At 35.9% G+C, this 20,443-nt stretch overlaps 2 protein-coding genes and 1 long non-coding RNA gene across 5 annotated transcripts; 2 read left to right on the forward strand and 1 right to left on the reverse strand.

Moving 5' to 3' along the window:
* Positions 1-335: 335 nt before the first annotated feature.
* LOC109813347 (putative pentatricopeptide repeat-containing protein At5g65820) lies at positions 336-11,551 on the forward strand. 3 transcript variants are annotated; one of them, XM_083064519.1, is made up of 5 exons: positions 336-549; positions 6,231-6,296; positions 6,906-9,174; positions 9,279-9,496; positions 10,553-11,551. In XM_083064519.1, exon 3 carries the CDS (start codon positions 7,032-7,034, stop codon positions 9,012-9,014), a length of 1,983 nt encoding a protein of 660 aa, XP_082920645.1. In that variant the 5' UTR covers positions 336-549; positions 6,231-6,296; positions 6,906-7,031; the 3' UTR covers positions 9,015-9,174; positions 9,279-9,496; positions 10,553-11,551. The 3 variants fall into 3 exon arrangements, with proteins under 3 accessions (XP_082920645.1, XP_082920646.1, XP_082920644.1); XM_083064520.1 differs by having other exon boundaries at positions 10,565-11,551; XM_083064518.1 differs by having other exon boundaries at positions 9,279-11,551.
* On the reverse strand, positions 455-5,033 carry LOC109813348 (uncharacterized). The gene is made up of 2 exons (XM_020377514.2): positions 4,563-5,033; positions 455-637 (listed from the first exon to the last, which is right to left on the reverse strand). Exons 1-2 carry the CDS (start codon positions 5,031-5,033, stop codon positions 455-457), a joined length of 654 nt encoding a protein of 217 aa, XP_020233103.2.
* Positions 11,552-14,541: 2,990 nt separating the features above from the next.
* On the forward strand, positions 14,542-15,886 carry LOC114916844 (uncharacterized). Its single transcript, XR_003805454.2, has 2 exons — positions 14,542-15,178; positions 15,608-15,886. It is a non-coding gene; the product is annotated as an uncharacterized LOC114916844 (long non-coding RNA).
* The last annotated feature ends 4,557 nt before the right edge of the window (positions 15,887-20,443 follow it).

Genomic DNA, 20,443 nt, shown 5'->3' on the forward strand with positions numbered 1-20,443 from the left:
ACGTACTGCTTGCAGAACGGGACTTACTGCTTGCAGAACGGGCCGTTCTGAAAGCAGAACGGGCCGTTCTTCTTGCAGAACGGCCCGTTCTAGTGTCGTTCCAGACTAAAGTTTACATGCTTATACAGGATAAGGGGGGTGCGGGGAAGGGAGGTGTAAATTTAGAAATTTCATTTTTTTAAAAGGATAATTTAGACATTTTATATATATTTTTTAAAAAAGGAGGTGTGTTGATACGAGAGTGGAGGTGTGTTTAACATCTGCCATTAATTTATAAACCCACCACACTAGAAGTAGCCCACTCACAAAAAAACAAACCACTAGCCCAATTATTCAGCCCAATAGTCCACCACATAGGGTGGGTTAGGGTCTCACCTGGGAGAAAAGAAAATCGAAGAAGGGTTAGGGCTTGCCGGCTTGCGATTTCTTCTCTGTCTCCGCTCTCCGCGCTCTTCTATTCGCGACCCAACAGTCTAGCACCGCCACCGTGATCCGTCGCGCCACGCGCACCGCCACCGTGCACCACCACCACGCACTGCCACTGTGCAGGTGATTTTGCATCGCCACTCTCACCGGCATGGCTTGTTAATTGCTGATTATTTACTGATTTTGTATTTGGATACATGCACGTATAGTTCTGATTGTGTATAGGTATTTCATATTTTAATTCTGATTTACTGAATGTGTATACTATATAGCTATTTTATATTTTACTGATTTACTGATTGTGTATAGCTATTTAATATGTAACTGATTACTGATTGTATATATAGCTATTTAATATTTTAATTCTGATTGTGTGTAGAAATTATGTATGTTGTATAGTTCTGGTTTGTGAATATATAGATATTTAATAATATTTTAATTCTGATTGTGTGTAGCAATTGTGTATTCTGTATAGTTCTGATTTCACACGCACATTTTGATTGTGTATATTTAACTTTAGTATTTTACTGATTGTGCATTGATATTTCTAGTTGTGTATAGCTATTTAATATTTATCCATTGTGTATTGATTTTATAGAGAAACAAATTAGTAAAAGCATTTACTTTAAACAGATTATGGCTGGACATATATATATATATATATATATATACTTTTTATTTTTATTTTTTTAAAATTGAGTCAACCCGTGGTGGTCACATCAAACTCATTTTTTTGTAAGCTCACTATGAGGTGAGTTTGGTTGGGTTAACTCATCTATTGGCCAACTTGTGGTAGGCTGAACTGGGCCAAGTGACCCATTTTGACTGTTCTACAAAAAGGTAATAAGAAGTAATAATTTATACATATACCAAAATGAGAGTTATAGCTAAATTTAATTGCTGAAAAAAAAAACACTTGAAAGGGTATAATACAAACTAAAATGAAATTTTAGCAATTTACAGTCAGAATTAAAAACCTGACTGAACCCAACTTTTAAGCCATTATAGATTGAATTGGGCGAATTTACATTTTTATTATTATGTAAAAGTATCCCGATGAAAGCTGTAACATCCCGAATTTTCTACTAATATAATAGTTATTATTATTACTTTTATATTTATGGAGATTATTTTCTTATAATTATTTTAATTAAGTAAATGAGTTTTATTAAATATTTTGAATTTTAGTACTCCAGAACGGGCTGTTCCCGAACTGGAACGGACCGTTCCAAACTACTAAAATGGCCTATAACCCTAGTTGGGAAAGGGTCGTTCTAGTTTAAGAACGGGACGATCCAAACATGAGCGTTATGAGTCAAACTCAACCCCAGAACGGGTCATTCTGGTTTAAGAACGAGTTGTTCCAGATACGAATTTTACACATGACGAATGAGTCTAGAACGGGCTGTTCTAGATCCGAAACGGGTCGTTCTGGCCACTCCTATGTCTATAAATAACACACTCTGACACTCCCAAAAGGACATTTTTTCACTTTTGACTTTTTTCTTCTACACTCTCTAAAGACCAAGGGGAACCTAGAAGAGTAGACCAACTAGATCCTGTTTTAGTTTCAGCTACTGCTTATCGAGAGTGATGGCAGGAGGTAGGAATGATTGTGCAATCGCTAATGCTTTGCAAGCGATGGCTCAAGCTCTTAGTACTTTGAACCAATGACCAGAGATAGATTGGCTGGAGAGATTCTAGCAAAAGAATTTGCCAAGCTTCCGTGGGGGTTATAATCCTGATGGAGCTGCTGATTGGATTTTTGAGGTTGAAAAGATATTCCAAGCTTTGGGATGTCCTTTGGTGCAGAAGGTGACTTTGGCTGCCTTCATGCTTTCTGGAGAGGCTGTGGTCTGGTGGCAAGGTGCTTTGCAGAGGATGATAGTTGCAGGTACCCATGTGAACTGGGAGTATTTCAAGCGGCTATTCATAGAAAAATACTTTTCACGAGATGTGAGGCATACGAAGCAAGTGGAATTCCTTGAGTTGAAGCAAGGAGAGGATTTTGTGGCTGAGTGTGTGACTAAGTTTGAAGACCTTGTTAGATTCTATCCCATGTATGATGGTGTGGGTAATGAAGAGGACAAGTGTGTGAAGTTTGTGAGTGGTCTTCGCCATGAGATCAAGTAAGTTTTCAATTACCAAGAGATCACTTAATATCATGAACTGGTAAACAAGTGCCGAGTCTATGATGAGAACAACCGTGCTAAAGTAACTCATTATAAGAGTGGAGGACCCATGAAGAATCATAATAAGTTTAGTTCATCTAGTAAGGGTAAATCTTACACTAAGTTTGTTGGGGATCTAAGTTCTAAAGCGAGTAACCAAAGTTCTGCGCAACAAAGGAGCCAAGCTCCAATTGCTAGCCAAACTTCTAGAGGAGGGAGTATGGGTTCTGTTTCACGCAACAACTGCTTCAACTGTGGGAAGCCAGGTCATAGGGCATATGAGTGTCGGGTGCCAAGAGTAATAACATGTTTCAACTGTCAAGAGAAGGGACACAAAACTCATGAATGCCCCAAGAATAGGAAAGGAACAACAGAAGTTAGAGGGAGCGCTAGCAAACCTAGGGCGAAGGAAGGGTGTTTGCCTTGAGTGGTGCTGAAGCTACTTAGTCCGAAGACTTAATCCAGCGTATGTGTTTCATCAATGGAACTCCTCTAATTGTTTTTGTATGACTCTGGTGCGACTCACTCTTTCATATCATATACGTGTGTGTCTAAGTTAAGTCTAAGTTAAAATTACCTGTTTCTTCCTTGTCTTTTGAATTAATAGTAAAGACACCAACTAGTGGTTCAATTTTTACTTCTGATGTCTGTTTAAAGTGTCCTTTGAGTATTGATGGTAGAAATTTCATGGTTGACTTAATTTGTTTGCCTCTAAGTCAGCTAGATGTTATTTTGGGTATGGACTGGTTATCTTCCAATCATGTCCTTTTAGCAAACCTAGGACGACAGGAACAGCCTCTAAGTCAGCTAGATGTTATTCTGGGTATGGACTGAGTTATCTTCCAATCATGTCCTTTTAGCAAACCTAGGGCGACAGGAACAAACAAATTAAGTGAACTATGAAATTTCTACCATCAATACTCAAAGGACACTTTAAACAGGGCAAAAATACATTTTTCTTCCCTTATATTATTTATTAGTGTCAATTTAGTCCCACTTTAATTAATTGAATCAATTTAGTCCCACATCTTTAACATGTATCTCAATGTTTGACCTTCAATTTTCTCCGCTTAAATACTTTAACATAGCTGACACGTGTCATGATGACATGTCACGTGTCATGCTACCATGTCACGTGTCATGTCATGCTACCATGCCACGTGTCATGTCATCATGCCATGTGTTATGTCATCATGCCATGTGTCATGACACGTGACATGATAACATGACACGTGGCATGACATGTGTTACTTCTATTAAGTATTTAAACTGAGGAAACGGAAAGTCAAACATTGAGATACATTTTAAAGATGTGGGACTAAATTGATTCAATTAATTAAAATGAAACTAAATTGACACTAATAAATAATATAAGGGACGAAAAGTATATTTTTGCCCTTTAAACAAACATCAGAAGTAGAAACTGAACCACTAGTTGGTGTCTCTACTATTAATTCAAAAGACAAGAAACAAGTAATTTTAACTTAGACACACACGCATGTGATATGAAAGAGTGAGTCGCACCATGGTCATACAAAACAATTAGAGGAGTTCCATTGATGAAACACATACCCTGGATTAAGTCTTCGGACTGAGTAGCTTCAACACCACTCAAGTCAAACACCTTTCCTGTCGCCCTAGGTTTGCTAGCGCTCCCTCTAACTTCTGTTGTTCCTTTCCTGTTCTTGGGGCATTCATGAGCTTTGTGTCCCATCTCTTGACAGTTTGGCACCCGACACTCTTATGCCCTGACCTAGCTTCCCACAATTGTTGCGTGAAACAGAACCCATACTCCTTCCTCTAGAAGTTTGGCTAGCAATTGGAGCTTGGCTCCTTTGTTGCGCAGAACTTTGGTTACTCGCTTTACAACTCGGATCCCCAACACTTAGTGTAAGGTTTACCCTTACTAGATAAACCAAACTTATTATGATTCTTCATGGGTCCTCCACTCTTATAATGAGTTACTCTAGCACGGTTGTCCTCATCATAGACTCGACACTTGTTTACCAGTTCATGATATTGAGTGATCCCTTGGTAATTGAAAACTTGCTTGATCTTAGGGCGAAGACCACTCACAAACTTCACACATTTGTCCTCTTCATTACCCACACCATCATACATGGGACAAAATCTAACTAGATCTTCAAACTTAGTCACATACTCAGCTACATAATTCTCTCCTTGTTTCAACTCAAGGAATTCCACTTGCTTCGTATGCCTCACATCTCGTGGAAAGTATTTTTTCATGAATAGCCACTTGAAATTCTCCCAGTTCACATGGATACCTGCAGCTATCATCCTCTGCAAAGGACCTTGCCACCTGACTCCAGCCTCTCCAGAAAGCATGAAGGCAGCCAAAGTCACCTTCTGCACCAAAGGACATTCCAAAGCTTGGAATATCTTTTCAACCTCAAAAATCCAATCAGCAGCTCTCATGATTATAACCCCCACGGAAGCTTGGCGGATTCTTTTGCTGGAATCTCTCCATCCAATCTACCTCTGGTCGTTGGTTCAAAGTACCAAGAGCTTGAGCCATTGCTTGCAAAGCATCAGTGCTTGCACGATCATTACTACCTCTTGCCATCACTCTCGATAAACAGTAGCTGAAACTAAATCAGGTCTGGTTGGTCTTCTCCTTTGGGTTCCCCTTGGTCTTCTGAGAGCGTGGAAGAAAAAATAGTCAGAAGTGAAAAATTGTCCTTTTGGGAGTGCCAGAGTTAGGGGTGGTAGATGGACCTGGATCCGTGGACCGGTTCGTAAGCCCGCGGATAACGGGCTCGTTTTTTTTCAAATTCGTATGACTATGTTTAATTTTTGAGCCCGGTCCATGAAGTTGGCGAACTTGGCGGATTTAATCCGCGGACTTAACTAATTATTATTTTTAAATATTACAATTTTAAAATTAAGTTGTGTATTTAATTTTTTAAATTATTATGACATTAAAATTATGTTTAGTTGATATGTATTTGTCATTTAAATTATTTTTATGACATTTTGATGCTTTTATTATTGAAAATTTGGTACTATTATTTAAATATTTTTATTTAAATATTTTAATATTTAGTATTTTAAATCATTTTAACTATTGATAAATTTTAGTATGATAAAATTTAGCTTATAAATCAAAAAAATATTTTTTTCTTCCAATTTTATGTATTTTTATTTTTAAAAAATTTATTCTTTTGAACCATTATTTAGGCCCGCGGACCGGTCCATTATTCGTGGATTTTGGCGGGCCGGATACGGACTTAAAAATAAGTCCATTTATTTTACGGACCAGACTTATCCGGCTCGTATGAAACGCGTGTTTTATGGACCGGGCCTTAAACGGGCCGGACCGGTCCGTATACCCACCCCTAGCCAAAGTGTGCTATTTTGAAATTTGAATATTCTCTCTCTGTGTATATATATGGGCGTTACTAAGAAGAGTTGCTAGGGCTTCGAGCTTGGTTATTTTTCTGGTAGGGTTACATTGTGCGAGCTGTGAGGGTTATTCCGTGGTTGCTTACAAGTTGGGGTTTTTTGTTGCACGGTTAAATTGGGGTGTTACATGATTCCTTTATTTTCATATGATGTTTCTGATAACGATTTTCATCATACTTTCTTTTTCTCCTTCTGAATGGGGAGACACAGGTGCTTGAAGTCGCAACAGGAAATAAATCACTGCATGATAGTGCCCATGAGAACTTCTTTTCTCAGGTTTGACTCCACTTCTCCTTCTCCTGTAATTTTTGTTTGTTGTGCATTACAGAATGAATTGAACAAAATGTCACAAACAACTTATACATTACAGTATCAATGGGTCTTCCTCATTTGAGAAGGTGATCATGTTGAGTATGTTTTTCAACAGCACATTCGTATCTTTAGTGAAGAGTTTGACACTACTAACACGGGATTCTAAGGATTTTTGAAAGATAGACACGAAGAAAACATCAAAATATGTATAATTGTCACAACTATGGGTAGTTGCAATTTACTTGTAATTAAATTAAAATCTAAATTATTGTGGTAAGTTTTAAAATTTTCTATAATAATAATAATAATTTTAATATAAATGTATATATTTCATCTTTCATCGTCTTCAATTGCAGTAAGATAAGTCATTTCTTAAGTATTCGGTATCTATCCTATCCAGTTTTAAGTTAAATTTTATAGATAAAAAAATGTGTCCAAGACAGAAAAATTCACAAAAAATATTTATCATGTTCTAATTAGAGATTAATAGTCATGGATAAAATAATAGTAAAATGGTTAAAAGAAAATTCAGAAGACAGTCAAATTTAACATGTTCGTCCCTAATAAATGCAGTGGCAAGCATTTTGGGTGATTTGGAATATCAGCGTCAAACTTACTGCTCCTACGGTTGCAGCACAAAAATGGGTAGTAGTGATAGTAGATTTTGAAATTGAGCATGCGCAGAAACCCCAAAAGAACATGCAGAGATTTTCAGCGCTTTTCTTCAGAAAACGTGGTGTTTCTCCCCTTTTATCGAGAAAATCACTAGTAATCAGACACAAAAACACCATATGCCATTTTTTCTCCACTACCTCCGATGCAAGTTCTCAAACCTCTTCCCAGTGCCCACCAAATTCCAATTCTAAATGCTCAACATTTGCCAATAGCAACATCAACAATAGCATAGCAAGCCAATTTGGCCTGATTCACCTAGAAGAGATTTCAATAAACCAGCCAAACGATCAATGCCATGACGAGTTTGCTTCTGATGTGGAAAAGGTTTATAGAATATTGAGAAAGTACCATTCTAGGGTTCCCAAATTGGAACTAGCTTTGAGAGAATCTGGGGTTTTTGTGAGGCCTGGATTAACCGAGCGTGTGTTGAATAGGTGTGGTGATGCCGGGAATTTGGCGTACAGGTTTTATGCCTGGGCCTCTAAGCAATCCGGTCATCAACATGATCAAGACGTGTATAAAGCAATGATTAAGGTTTTGGGTAGGATGCGGCAGTTTGGTGCTGTGTGGGCACTGATTGAGGAAATGAGGGAGGAGAACCCTCACTTGATTTCGCCGCAAGTTTTTGTTATTTTGATGAGGAGGTTTGCCTCGGCTAGGATGGTTCACAAGGCAATTGAGGTGTTGGATGAGATGCCCAAGTACGGGTGTGAGCCAGATGAATATGTTTTTGGATGTTTGTTGGATGCATTGTGCAAGAATGGAAGTGTTAAGGAAGCTGCTTCACTCTTTGAGGACATGAGGTATCGGTGGAAACCGGATCTGAAGCATTTTACTTCGTTGTTGTATGGTTGGTGTAGGGAAGGGAAGCTTATGGAGGCTAAACATGTCCTTGTGCAGATGAAGGACGCGGGCATTGAACCGGATATTGTGGTTTTTAACAATTTGCTTGGTGGGTATGCACAGGCTGGGAAAATGGGGGATGCTTATGATCTTTTGAAAGAGATGAAGAGGAAGGGTTGTGAACCGAATGCAACATCCTACACGGTTTTGATCCAGTCGCTATGTAGACATGAGAGGTTGGAGGAGGCAACACGGGTGTTTCTTGAGATGCAGAGAAATGGTTGTCAGGTGGATGTTGTGACGTATTCCACTTTGATAAGTGGATTTTGCAAATGGGGAAAAATCAAAAGGGGTTATGAGCTTTTGGATGAGATGATACAACAAGGGCATTCCCCAAATCAGGTTATTTATCTGCATATCATGGTGGCTCATGAGAAGAAGGAAGAACTGGAAGAATGTATGGAACTGGTGAAAGAGATGCAGAAGATTGATTGTGCTCCTGATCTTAACATCTATAATACAGTCATTAGGTTGGCTTGCAAGTTGGGAGAGGTAAAGGAAGGTGTTCGGCTTTGGAATGAAATGGAATCAAGTGGGCTCAGTCCAGGAACTGACACCTTTGTCATCATGATTAATGGGTTTCTTGAGCAAGGCTGTCTAGTCGAAGCTTGCGAGTATTTCAAAGAGATGGTAGGGAGAGGGCTTTTTACTGCTCCGCAATATGGTACCTTGAAGGAGTTGATGAATTCTCTTCTAAGAGCTGAGAAGCTTGAAATGGCCAAAGATGTTTGGAATTGCATCACAGGTTCTATAGGGTGTCAGCTGAATGTGAGTGCATGGACAATCTGGATTCATGCTCTCTTTTCAAAAGGGCATGTGAAAGAGGCTTGTTCATTCTGTATAGACATGATGGATAAGGATTTAATGCCACAGCCAGATACTTTTGCAAAGCTTATGCGTGGTCTGAAGAAATTATATAATAAACACTTTGCAGAAGAGATCACGGAGAAGGTGAGGAAAATGGCAGCTGATAGGCAGATTACATTCAAGATGTATAAACGGAGAGGAGAGAGGGACTTGAAAGAAAAGGCAAAGGAGAAAAAGGATGGGAGGAAGAGGAGGGCTAGACAACGCCAATGGGGTGGTGTCCATCAGAAATTATAATTTGCATCAGTGAAGCTTGATGTAAAATCTGTAGGAATCCTGGTGGTTTCTGGCAAGAATTTGGTCTAGCAATTCAATTGAATGGAAATTAAATGATTTTACTTCATTATTTGTACTCGGAGAAAATTTGATGACATTAGAGGAGGTGCTTTTCCTTGAGGTATCGATACTTAACTGGTCAAAATAATTCTTAATTTGGTAGCTTGACTATTTTCTATTTATTTTAGGTTTGAATTCTAAGAAGTTCTTTTATTTTTTATTCAGATTGGAGGCCCAGTGTGGCACTACGCCAAGGGAATTGGGTTATGTAATTAGTTTATCGGATTTTTAGCATTTTTGTCTGATATGTATTTGCAGTTTTGCACATATCAACTGAAGTATGGAAAAATTTTGAGCACAAATACTCCTCCTAAGCATTTATCCGAAGCCTGACTACCTATTGGAGAAAACAGTGAAAGGAGTCCAGCTTGTTTTCTGTTGTGGTATAACTGCTTCTTTTCATCAGAATTAATTTTCCTTAATTCATGTCAATGGAAGAGAGAGAGAGAGAGAGCAAGAGGAGAGCGTAGAAGACAAAGAAAAGTTTGAATTACAGAAGTTTTGCAGAATTGGATTTACAGCAACTATATTTATCAAAAAATTATTTTCCCATGTGTATGCAGCTTTCTTTCTTTATTTTTTCTGACCCATTTTTTGTTATCTATTTGTTCTAACTTGAATAACTTCATGGATGTAGAATGTAGAGTCAAATCAGTTGAATAATTTCATGGATGTAACTGTTGAGTCAAATCAGTTGAGTAACTTCCTGGGTGGTTGTTGATAGCACTTGCAAAATTTTTAAGTGACTTCCAGAATTAATTTAGAGGAAACAGAAATCTCAAATCTCAGTACTTTATCATCCAATTTAACTGTACAACCTTAGTTTTAGAAAACTGTTTAGACCAAGTCGAAGACCATTGTTACTCTCAGCGGAAACATTCTAAGCTTGAAATGTGTGATTAATTTTGCAGCACATATTATGCAGAATGCAAACATTTTATGGCAGTAATAAATGCTTAGATCCGGTGGTCAAGTGTAAAATGTTAAAATATTATCCCCATGCCCAAGGAGCTCTGAACACGTGGATTCTCATTTAAATGATAAGTAACAAATATGCTCTCTAAGTAGATGCAAGTAGCTTCTAGATTGTCTGATTTTTAATTATTAGTTTTTACATATGCAACTGCTGGCCGATTTTGATTGTTTTGAAGAACATGGATTTTGTGCACTGCCAAATTAAAGAGAATAATTATTTTTACTCATCCGGGTCTTGTATGTAGGTTTTTTAAAAAACAGATTGCTTTTTGTCATTGATTCAGCTCTTGCCATCCTTCTTTTTGTTGATGATTGTTTGTTGTTTAAGCTATACCTAGATAGTATAATTTGTATCCATTCTCTTGCACTAGTTTACTCTATACCGATAGGGTGTTATGTTGTTACACTCTAAATAGATTGCATTAGTTTATATATATGTAGATAGTATTTCATTTTTGTATCAGAACGCAATGCAGAACATGGTGAGCAGGTTGCCTTTCCTGGTGTAGCTGATCCAGCATGTGTTGTTGTTGATCCTGGTGTAGCTGCTTCTGTTTATTCAATGTTGGTGCAGTCACTGCTACTGATTCTGATGCTAAGCAAAAAGTTTGGAATTTTGCAGCAATTGATGAGGCTGGTTCAGCTTCTGAACCTGATCCTGATTATACTGTTCCTCCGGTGCCTAAACATTTGCAGGGAAAATCAATGGCTCAACTAGAGAGATTGGTTACTGTCCCATCTGAAGCACCTAAATCCTTAAGTTCCAATTCTGATATGCCTAGCTTGGAGGACTTATCAGATTCTGAACTTGTAGCTCCTAGGCAGATTGGTGTCTCTCTGGTGTTCGTCCAGTCTCCCTTTCCTTGGAGGAGTTTGATCCTTGTGTTCTGCAAGATTTACAGATTCTTGCAGACAGTGGCTTTAATTGGGATGATAGTAAGGCTCTTGAGGTGGCTCCGGTTCATAAGGGTCAGAATAAAAAGTAAAAGCTATCAGCTCCTAGAACCAGATCTAGAGCTGCCAAATTTTCATGATTTGATATATCATTGTTGCATGATTTGGTTTAGTCTTTGGCTTGATCTCTGGTTGCTGGTTGGAGAAGTATAGTTCAGCATTTGCTGCAGTTCTTGTTGCTAATTTTGGTGATGTAATAGATCATTGCATATTGGTTCTAAAAATTGTTCAAAATAGGAGCAGCTGTTTGGTCTGGTGCTGGTTTTTTGGCTGTTAGAGAGTTGCTGGTCCAGCATTGGTTTGGCAGATGCATTGTCTTGAATCTGCTCAAATCCTGATTTAGCTGTTGGTGCTGATCCATGAGCCATATTGGTGACTGTTGACTGATCTGATATGGCTCGTGGCTGATTAATCTTTTTCGTACCTTTTTCTGCTGGTGGGTTTGGCTTAGTCTCCCCGTAATTTTTATTTTTTATTTACTTTTAATATTAGTTTTTTTCTTATGTGTAGCAGATGATTGATGTATCCTAACCTAGTTAGGATCTCCTTTCATATATAGTGATGTTATATATATATATATATATATATATATATATATAGTGAAAAAATAATGAAAATTAAATTAATTTAATAATCGATTATATGTATTATCAATTATTATCGGAATGAGTTTTTGTTTGGATAAATTTGATGAAAAATGATTGAGATATTTAATTTTGTTTAGATATAACAAATAATCAGTTTTTATATAGTAAATCAACATTAAATAAAAAAAACTATTAGAGAAATAATCATAAATTTCATTTTTTCAACTTTATAAAGTAGCTTATTTTTTATAGAAGAAATAAAAAACTGTTCTTGTCAAAGATTAATACTTTTGACAAAAAAATTACCTAAAATCACAAAATAGTTATTTGTATTTAACATATATGAATTTTGAAACTGATATCACCTGACTTTGGGTGAACCATATTCCACCTTTCGTCCAATGGGTTACGCATAGGGATAAATCAATATCAAATATTTAATATTAGTTAATTAAAAATTATAACAATATTATTTAAAAATTATTCTAAGAAATCTAATTGATATTTATCATTTTAGTATTTGTTTCATTATTGTAAATTAATTTATTAATTTTTTTTTTGTTAAATTAACCATTGAAATGACCACTTTTGAAAAATGGCTGAGAAGAGAGTCGGATGGCTAATGGTGCATAATAAAAAATGGAAAGTTATTTCTTTGAATAATAGTGTCACTACTTTCAATGAGAATTAGTACTATATTAATATTGCCTACTATAGGGATCTAATTTTTTTTAGTTGAAGTTTTTTTGTCCAACTTCGGGAGCCAATTTTTTTTTTTTTTAGTAAAAAATCTTGAAGTGTCGTTGCTCAATTTTGGGCATTAATTTCTTTTTAAATTATTGTTTTTGATTTATACATTAATTTATTAATTAAATTTATAAAATTTAAATTTAATTAAAAAATTATTACAAATTTATATTTATATTAAAATTAAAATGAAATCATAAAATAATTTAATGTAGAAATTTACTACCTAATAATTATTAATTATTCGTGTTAATTTGGTGAAACATATTTAATGTATCAATGAACACTTTTCTCTGTAAGGAAGGAAAACAAGATAAACAAAACATGCGATAGATGCTCAAAGATTTGCAATGATCATCTTTATGAAACACCTATATAAAGAAGCTTAAAGATTCATAAAGAAATAAAGAAAAATCATTATAAAAATTATATTCATTCTTTATGTAAAAAGCTTTGTACTTAATTTGGTTTTATCATATCTTGATAGTAAGATGAAACAAGTTATTTTCTAACTTTAACTTTATGTTATTGTTTGAAGCATGAAAAGACTTTGTTATAAAAAATACTTGATTGTTTAAGTCTGAAGGAGTCTCTCTTACAAGGCCTCCAACCTTTAATGGAAAATAATGCCCATATTAGAAGGACAAAATTAAGATGTTCATCAAGTTCATCCAATACCATCTCTGGAAGGTCATCATAAGTGGTGATGTTTTAGTACCCATGTCAGAAAATGAGTACATGTAGGAAGACTACAACATCTTGCAGCTCAACTCAAAGACAAGATACATCTTAGCTTGCTCTTTGTCAAGAATGAAGTACAACAAGTTCTATAGTTGTAAGAATGCTAAAGAAATGTTAGAAGCCATCAGGATAAATCATGAGAATACTAAAGATATAAGGCTCAGACAAGCTACCGCTCTTTAGAGACATTATGAATTGTTCTCTATGAAGGAGAATGAAACCATTGATGAGATGTTTGGAAGATTCCAAACCATTATCAATGGGCTAAAATCCTTGAAATTTGAGTTCTCTAAAGCTCAAAACAATCTTAAGATCTTGGATAGTATCGCAACTGAAATCGCAACAGGACGACGAAAATAAAATTTAAAACAATAAAGTCGCAACTAATGTTTATTTTTATGAAAAAACATTAGAAAAACTGCAAAGTAGAAAATGGTCTACAAAAATCAGATTTTTGAGTTCGGGAGTCGATTACATGTAAGGAAGGTATTAGCACCTCACAACGTTCATCCTAAAACGATTATCTTTAATTAATTAAACAAATAATTTATAATTTATAAAATATTTATCTCACCCTAGATTAATTAAAATTAACTATAACAATCAAATGTATTTTATTTAACTAATGCATTTATTTTATAAAAATCAAAATTATTATATAAAAAATATAATATTATTATTTTTTGGCTCGACAAGATTTATTTCTTGCTCCTACGTATCTCCATATGCAATGAATAATCAGAGTCACGTAGTTCTTTGTAAAATAAATATTTTAGTGTTAATATATTTTTAATTAAATTTTAATTTTTTAAAACTTAAGATTCTTGAATTGTCTCAGCTCATTCACCTTAAAATATAAAATTGACTGAGGTGTAAACCAAAGTCAATTCAATAAAATATTTAATTTTAATTATAATTATTGTTATCGATATTATTGTTACTACGATATATACTTAAAAGATTTTTTGGTTGGATATTTTTATTTTGGGAAAAAATCTAAAAATATCAAGTTGTCACATATCTTAAATTCAAAGGTTAAAAAGATGTCACACCTAATTAACCATTCCTCAAATAAAATCTTTGATATAATAACTTCGGATATTTATGTTGAATATTGTGATAATATTTTTTGAAATTTAATTATATTTTAAATAAAAGGACTTTAAGATAACAAATTGTCACAACTTGCACCTTTAAGCTCTAGAATCAAGAGAATGTCACATTCGAATAATCTTTTTTTTTTTAAATGATAGGTATCATTAATATAAATGTAGATGAGGAATCCTATAATAATAATAATTATTATCATTATTATTATTATTATAATAATAGTTATTATTATTATAATTATTATTATCTAAACATACTAAACATATTAAAGTTACGTAATAACCTAATATATAAAATTACGTAAGAATCTAATATATATATATATATATTACGTATACTACTTCTTATATATACATATATAATATTATTATAATTATAACTATAAAATATATTATCTGATTACTTTTAAAAAAAAAAATTAATTGTTTGTTGAATGGGCTTAGCCCATATGCTTGGGCTAAAATAGAAAGAAAAAGGAGAAATCATATGGCACTTGGCCATTTCACTGGAATCCTAAAAATAGAAAAGAAGGGGATCTGAGAGGAGTGGGGGAGGCTCTGCTAGGGTTTTGCGCGCAGCCTCCCTCCATGAACGTTGACAGTGCGGCGGATCGCTACCATGGTGTCGTCGAGGCTAAGGTGGCTAGTTGGTCATATAAAGGGAAGGAGACGATGGCTAAAGAGAGAAACGGAGAAAAGTAGAGGGTTATTGCCACCACCAAAAATCGTTTTCGACGGTGGTGCATGGTGGTGTTTATGATGGTTCGTCACGGTCGCGCATGGTAAGGGTCCACGGAAGAGGCTAAAGGACGATGATGCCGCCATCGAAAATTGCCTCTGACGACGACGTGTGGCGGTGCACGACGATACTCGCATTGGCCAGAAATTGCCTCCGACAGCGGTGCACAGCGGTGCACGATGGTGTTCACGGGAAGCACCGTTGCATTCCCTGGTATTGTTCATTAGCCATTTTTTATTTTATTTTCGTCTCTTTTCCTATTGTGACTGGTTTTTTATTTTCTGGGTAGAAAACCCTTGGCTAAGAGTTTTATTTGATTTAAAAGGGGAAAAGATTGATTTTCAATGTGATTGAATATTGATTTGCATACATATTATTTCAAGAAAGGGAAAATGACCACATACAAAACAAGATTAGATAGAGTATTGATACCCAAATTTGATTGAACGTTGCCTTATTATTATCAATATTCTTATTTGGTTTTCTTGTTTTGCTTGCTTCCTGCTTGAGCTCCTTTACTCTTGATCACTAGTTATTATTCTTGGTTCTCTCTATTTGAAAAATTTCTTCTCTGTTCCCCTTTTGTTCATGTTATGTTATAATATTTATAGACTCACTATTGTTTTAATTGTTCTTTGGCAGTTGGTGCCAAGTTCATGCTTTTGGAAGATATATGACAGAAGCATGCTCTTAGGAACGTGTTGGTGGCTATGGCAGAGAAGTTCAACAAGCTTGTTGGAGGAGAATTAAGAGTAACAGAAAAGTGTAGGATGGTATAGATTTTGTTGGAGGAAGATAGTTATTATTATTATTGTATATATTTTTATTTAAGTTAAAATCTGATTTGTAAATTACTTGTTATTAAATTATTAATTTGGAAATTTTGAGAAAGAAATTAGTAAAAGGATTAGTGGAATAAAATTGGTGTTTACAGTTGCCCCTCTTAACTTAAATTTTACTAAAGAATATGAATAACAGTAGTTTTTATATAATTGTAGTAAAAGATAAGTAAAGTCATTAACTCCAATTTTGTCTAGGACAAAGGTTACGTGTATTCACCACTTAGAGAAAAGATATCACAGGGGTTTAGCAAAAAAATGGAAAGTATAAGGATCTAAAAGCAATAACCATAGGGATCCTAAAATATCAAAAGAATATTGGAAGCAAAGAGCACGAGGACTCAAATATGAAAATAGTGGACCTCGGGACCCAAAATATTAAAAGCTAAGAGCATGGGAACTCAAAATATGAAAACACTTGAGTCAGAGATCCAAAATATTGAGAATTATAAACACAGGGACTCAAAATATGGAAATAGTGGACTCGGGGGCCCAAAATATTGAAAGTTAAAAGCACGGGGACTCAAAATATGAAAACGATGGACTCGAGGATACAAAATATTGAAAGCTAAAAACACAATGACTCAAAATATGAAAACAATGGACTTGGGGATCCAAAATATTGAAAGCTAAGAGCACGGGGACTCAAAATATGAAAATAGTGGACTCAGAGATCCAAAATATTAAGAATTAAGCACACAAGGTTGGGCACATAAAAAGGAATGAGCACAAGGGCTCAATACATTAACAAAGTGAGCACGAGAGCTTGAAACATTAACATTAAAAGAGTGAGCACGAGGGCTCGATACATTAAAAGAGTGAGCACGAGGGCTCGATACATTAAAAGAGTGAGCACGAGGGCTCAAAGCATAGCCAAATACTTAGCCAATGCACTGCCTTTAACAACCTTTTGGGTTACATATACAATATCATACTCTGACAACAACATTTGTCAGCGAGAAATTTGACCAGTTAGAGCAGGCTTTTCAAATATATACTTGATCGGATCCATCTTGGACACTAACCAAGTAGTGTGACTTAACATGTATTGTCTCAAACGTCGAGTAGCCCAAGCCAAAGCACAACAGGTTCACTCTAGTAAAGAGTACCTTCTTTCACAATCTATAAACTTCTTACTCAAGTAATAGATTGCTTGTTCTTTTCTTCCAGATGCATCATGTTGCCCCAATGTACAACCCATAGATTCATCAAGTACCGAGATATAAAAAATGAGAGGTCTCCCTAAAATGGGTGGTACCAAAACTGGAGGGTCTTGCAAATACTGCTTGATCTTCTCAAAAGCTTTTTGATAGTCTTCATTCCATACCACTGGTTGACTCTTGCACAGTAACTTGAAAATTGGATTGCAGGTGGCAGTTAATTGGGATATGAACCTGGCAATGTAGTTCAACCTACCCAAGAAACCACGAACTTCTTTTTCCGTACTAGGAGCTGACATTTCTAAAATTGCTCGCACTTTGTCAAGATCCATTTCTATACCGTTTTCATTGACTACAAATCCCAAAAACTTGCCTGACTTCACACCAAAAGTACTTTTGGAAGGATTAAGTCGGAGCTTATTCTTCCTCAACCGCTTAAATAGCTTTTGTAGATTTGTGATATGCTCTACCTCTATTATTGACTTAGCAATCATATCGTCGACATAAACTTTAATCTTTTTGTGCATCATATCACGAAAAAAAGTAACCATAACATTCTTCAATCCAAAGGGCATCACTTTGTAACAGAATGTTCCCCACGATGTAATGAATGTGGTTTTTTCCATGTCTTCGAGAGCCATCATTATTTGATTATATCCTGAAAATCCATCCATGAACGAGAAGAAAGCATGTCAGGCAATGTTATCCACTAGAACATCTATATGTGGCAATGGAAAATCATCTTTGAGACTAGCCCTGTTAAGGTCTCTGTAGTCAACACACATTCATACTTTTCCATCTTTCTTTGGAACAAGAACTATATTGGCAACCCATTGAGGGTACTTCGACACTACAAGGAATCCAACATCAAATTGTTTCTTCACCTATTCTTTTATCTTTAAAGAGACCTCCGGCTTCATGTGCCTCAATTTTTGCTTAACCGGTATGCACTCGGGGTTCAATGGCAAGTGATGCTCAACTATGCTAGAATCCAACCCAGGCATGTCTTGATATGACCACGCGAAGACATCAACATAATCAAACAACAACTTGAGCAACTTATTTCTTTCTTCTCCTTTTATAGAAACTCCTACTTTATTTCTTTTTTATCATTTTCATTTCTCATATTAATCACTTCAAGTTCTTCCTCATGGGTTTGGATTACCCGATCCTCTTATTCCACCAACCTTTCCATTTCCGGTGGAGTGCTCAAGTCATCGTTATCCTCCTCAACTTCATAAATGAGGTGATCAAAATTGTGACATGGGATATTAGCATTATTATTTTTAGCATGGTTATTATTGGATATGCAATTTAGGGTTGACGAAAGAAAATGAAGGTTGGAGCAATAAATGAAAGAAAAGAAAGACTAAAGGATAGAAAACACACGTGATAGAATATCGAAATGCATTTCATTCATATGATATACTAAAAGACAACATGAACGCCCATTAACAAAAAATCATACTAAAATCACGGACATAATCATAGAGTTTGTGTTACAATTACTTTGAAATTGAATTAAGAGACATACGAAATTCAATGATCTTCCAATTGTGGAGCTCTTCACATGGTCACACGGATACACGAAGTTGGCATGATTATCATCATCATCTTCCTTAATCATAGCCACTTGATTTGTGTGCACCACCCTTCCACTTCGAAAGCTTTGATAAAGGTGACAAATGGGAATCCTCTGAACTTTAGGCTCTCAATTCTCTAGACGAGCCAACCTCTTCTCTTTATTCTCCTCTTCCATTCTTCTTTTATAGGCTTGAGTAGGTTTGTACCCTAGCCCCCATCGATTCTTATTTTCTGGCAATTCTATCAACTTTGTAACTCTTTCCAAGCATTTTCCAAACCTAAGTCCTGACTGGTACCCTTCGTTCATCATGACCTTTGCAACCATCATGGATGCGTTTGATGATTGTGGATTTCCCATGGGAGATTCAATATAAGCAACACTAATTATTTCCAATGACTGAAATGAGGTTTTTAGAGCCTTCTCGGCTGCTTCAATATAGCGAGTGGGAGTAGGACAACTCACCAACATGTCTTCCTCACCTGAGACAATTACTAGCTTGTCCTCCACAATAAATTTCAACTTTTAATGTAAAGAATAAGGAACAACCCTAGCTGAATGGATCCATGGCCTTCCCAATAAATAATTGTATGCAGGTTTAATATCCATGACTTGAAAAGTTATGTTGAAAGTGAATGGGCCAATCTGGACAAGGATCTCAATCTCTCCCATAACTTCCCTTCATGATCCATCAAAAGCCCTCACAATCATGGAACTTGGTTTCATGTATGTCCCATCACAAGGCAATCGATCGAATGTTGACTTGGGCATCACATTTAATGAAGACCCATTATCGATAAGCCCTCTAGCCAAAATGTGATTTGTGCATTTCACAGAAAGTGAGGTGATTATTGGCTGTAATGTTACCAACGATGCTGCCAAATGTGTCTAGTGTGATGTCATTGGACACATGAGCTTCATTCAAGATCTTCATCAACAACTTTCTATGACTTTCAGAATTCATCAACATTGATAACAAAGATACCCTTGCAGGAGTATGATTTAAATGATCAATGAGCTTGTACTCACTTTGTCGAATAAACTTAAGAAATTCTGAGACTTCTTCGTCTGACACCTCCTTTTTCTTTTCCTCTATGACTTTCTTATCATCTCTCCTTTTAACACTCAAAACTCCTTCACCGACGATTGTATTTTCCCTTTTCTCATGATTTCTTGTCAAGTTTCCTACTTTTAACTCTTATGGAGTATAGACTCTACCACTACGGGTCATTCCTCATACCCCCCGCGATATTTGTTACGTTGGTTCCTACAATGTCAGCGCCTTCCTTTCGTTGGGCATTCCCATAGTCACGCTCCACCTTCGCATTGTAACGCCATGGAACTACCTTAGTGTCCTTATAAGGAAAAGGAGTTGGGATTTGCACAACGAGTGACTTAAGGGTACTAGGTGTTGATGCGAAAGTGTTGTTGGTGAAGGTGATTACCAGCGGTCTAGGAGTAGTCATATTGGACTTCCCGTCTGATTGAATCATCAATACATCCTCTTTCGTTCGCACTTGGCTCACTTGAACCAAGTTTAAATTAATCATGGCTTGTAATATTTGCTTGAACTTGTCACATTCCTCAATAGAATGTGCAACTGTAGGGTGGATACCGCACACTCTTGCTTCGTGAGACTCTCCCTTAATCATCCCAAATTTGCACAATTCTGAAAAAATGAAATTCATGGGGGTTTTGATCTTCTCTACTTCTATCACTTGTGGAGTACATTCTTCTTCAATAGCATTAACCGATGAGGTCCCATGACCTAGAAGTGGATTACTTCCTACATTCGGCTCACTTTCCTTAAAGCTTAATAATCTCGCATCTATCAAGTCTTGTACCTTGTGTTTCAAACCCCAACATTTCTCAGTTGAATGGCCTATTGCCCCAGCAT

The sequence above is a fragment of the Cajanus cajan genome, chromosome 9 (assembly GCF_000230855.2).
Source record: "Cajanus cajan strain Asha chromosome 9, NIPB_CcT2T_4, whole genome shotgun sequence".
Taxonomy (NCBI): domain Eukaryota; kingdom Viridiplantae; phylum Streptophyta; class Magnoliopsida; order Fabales; family Fabaceae; genus Cajanus; species Cajanus cajan.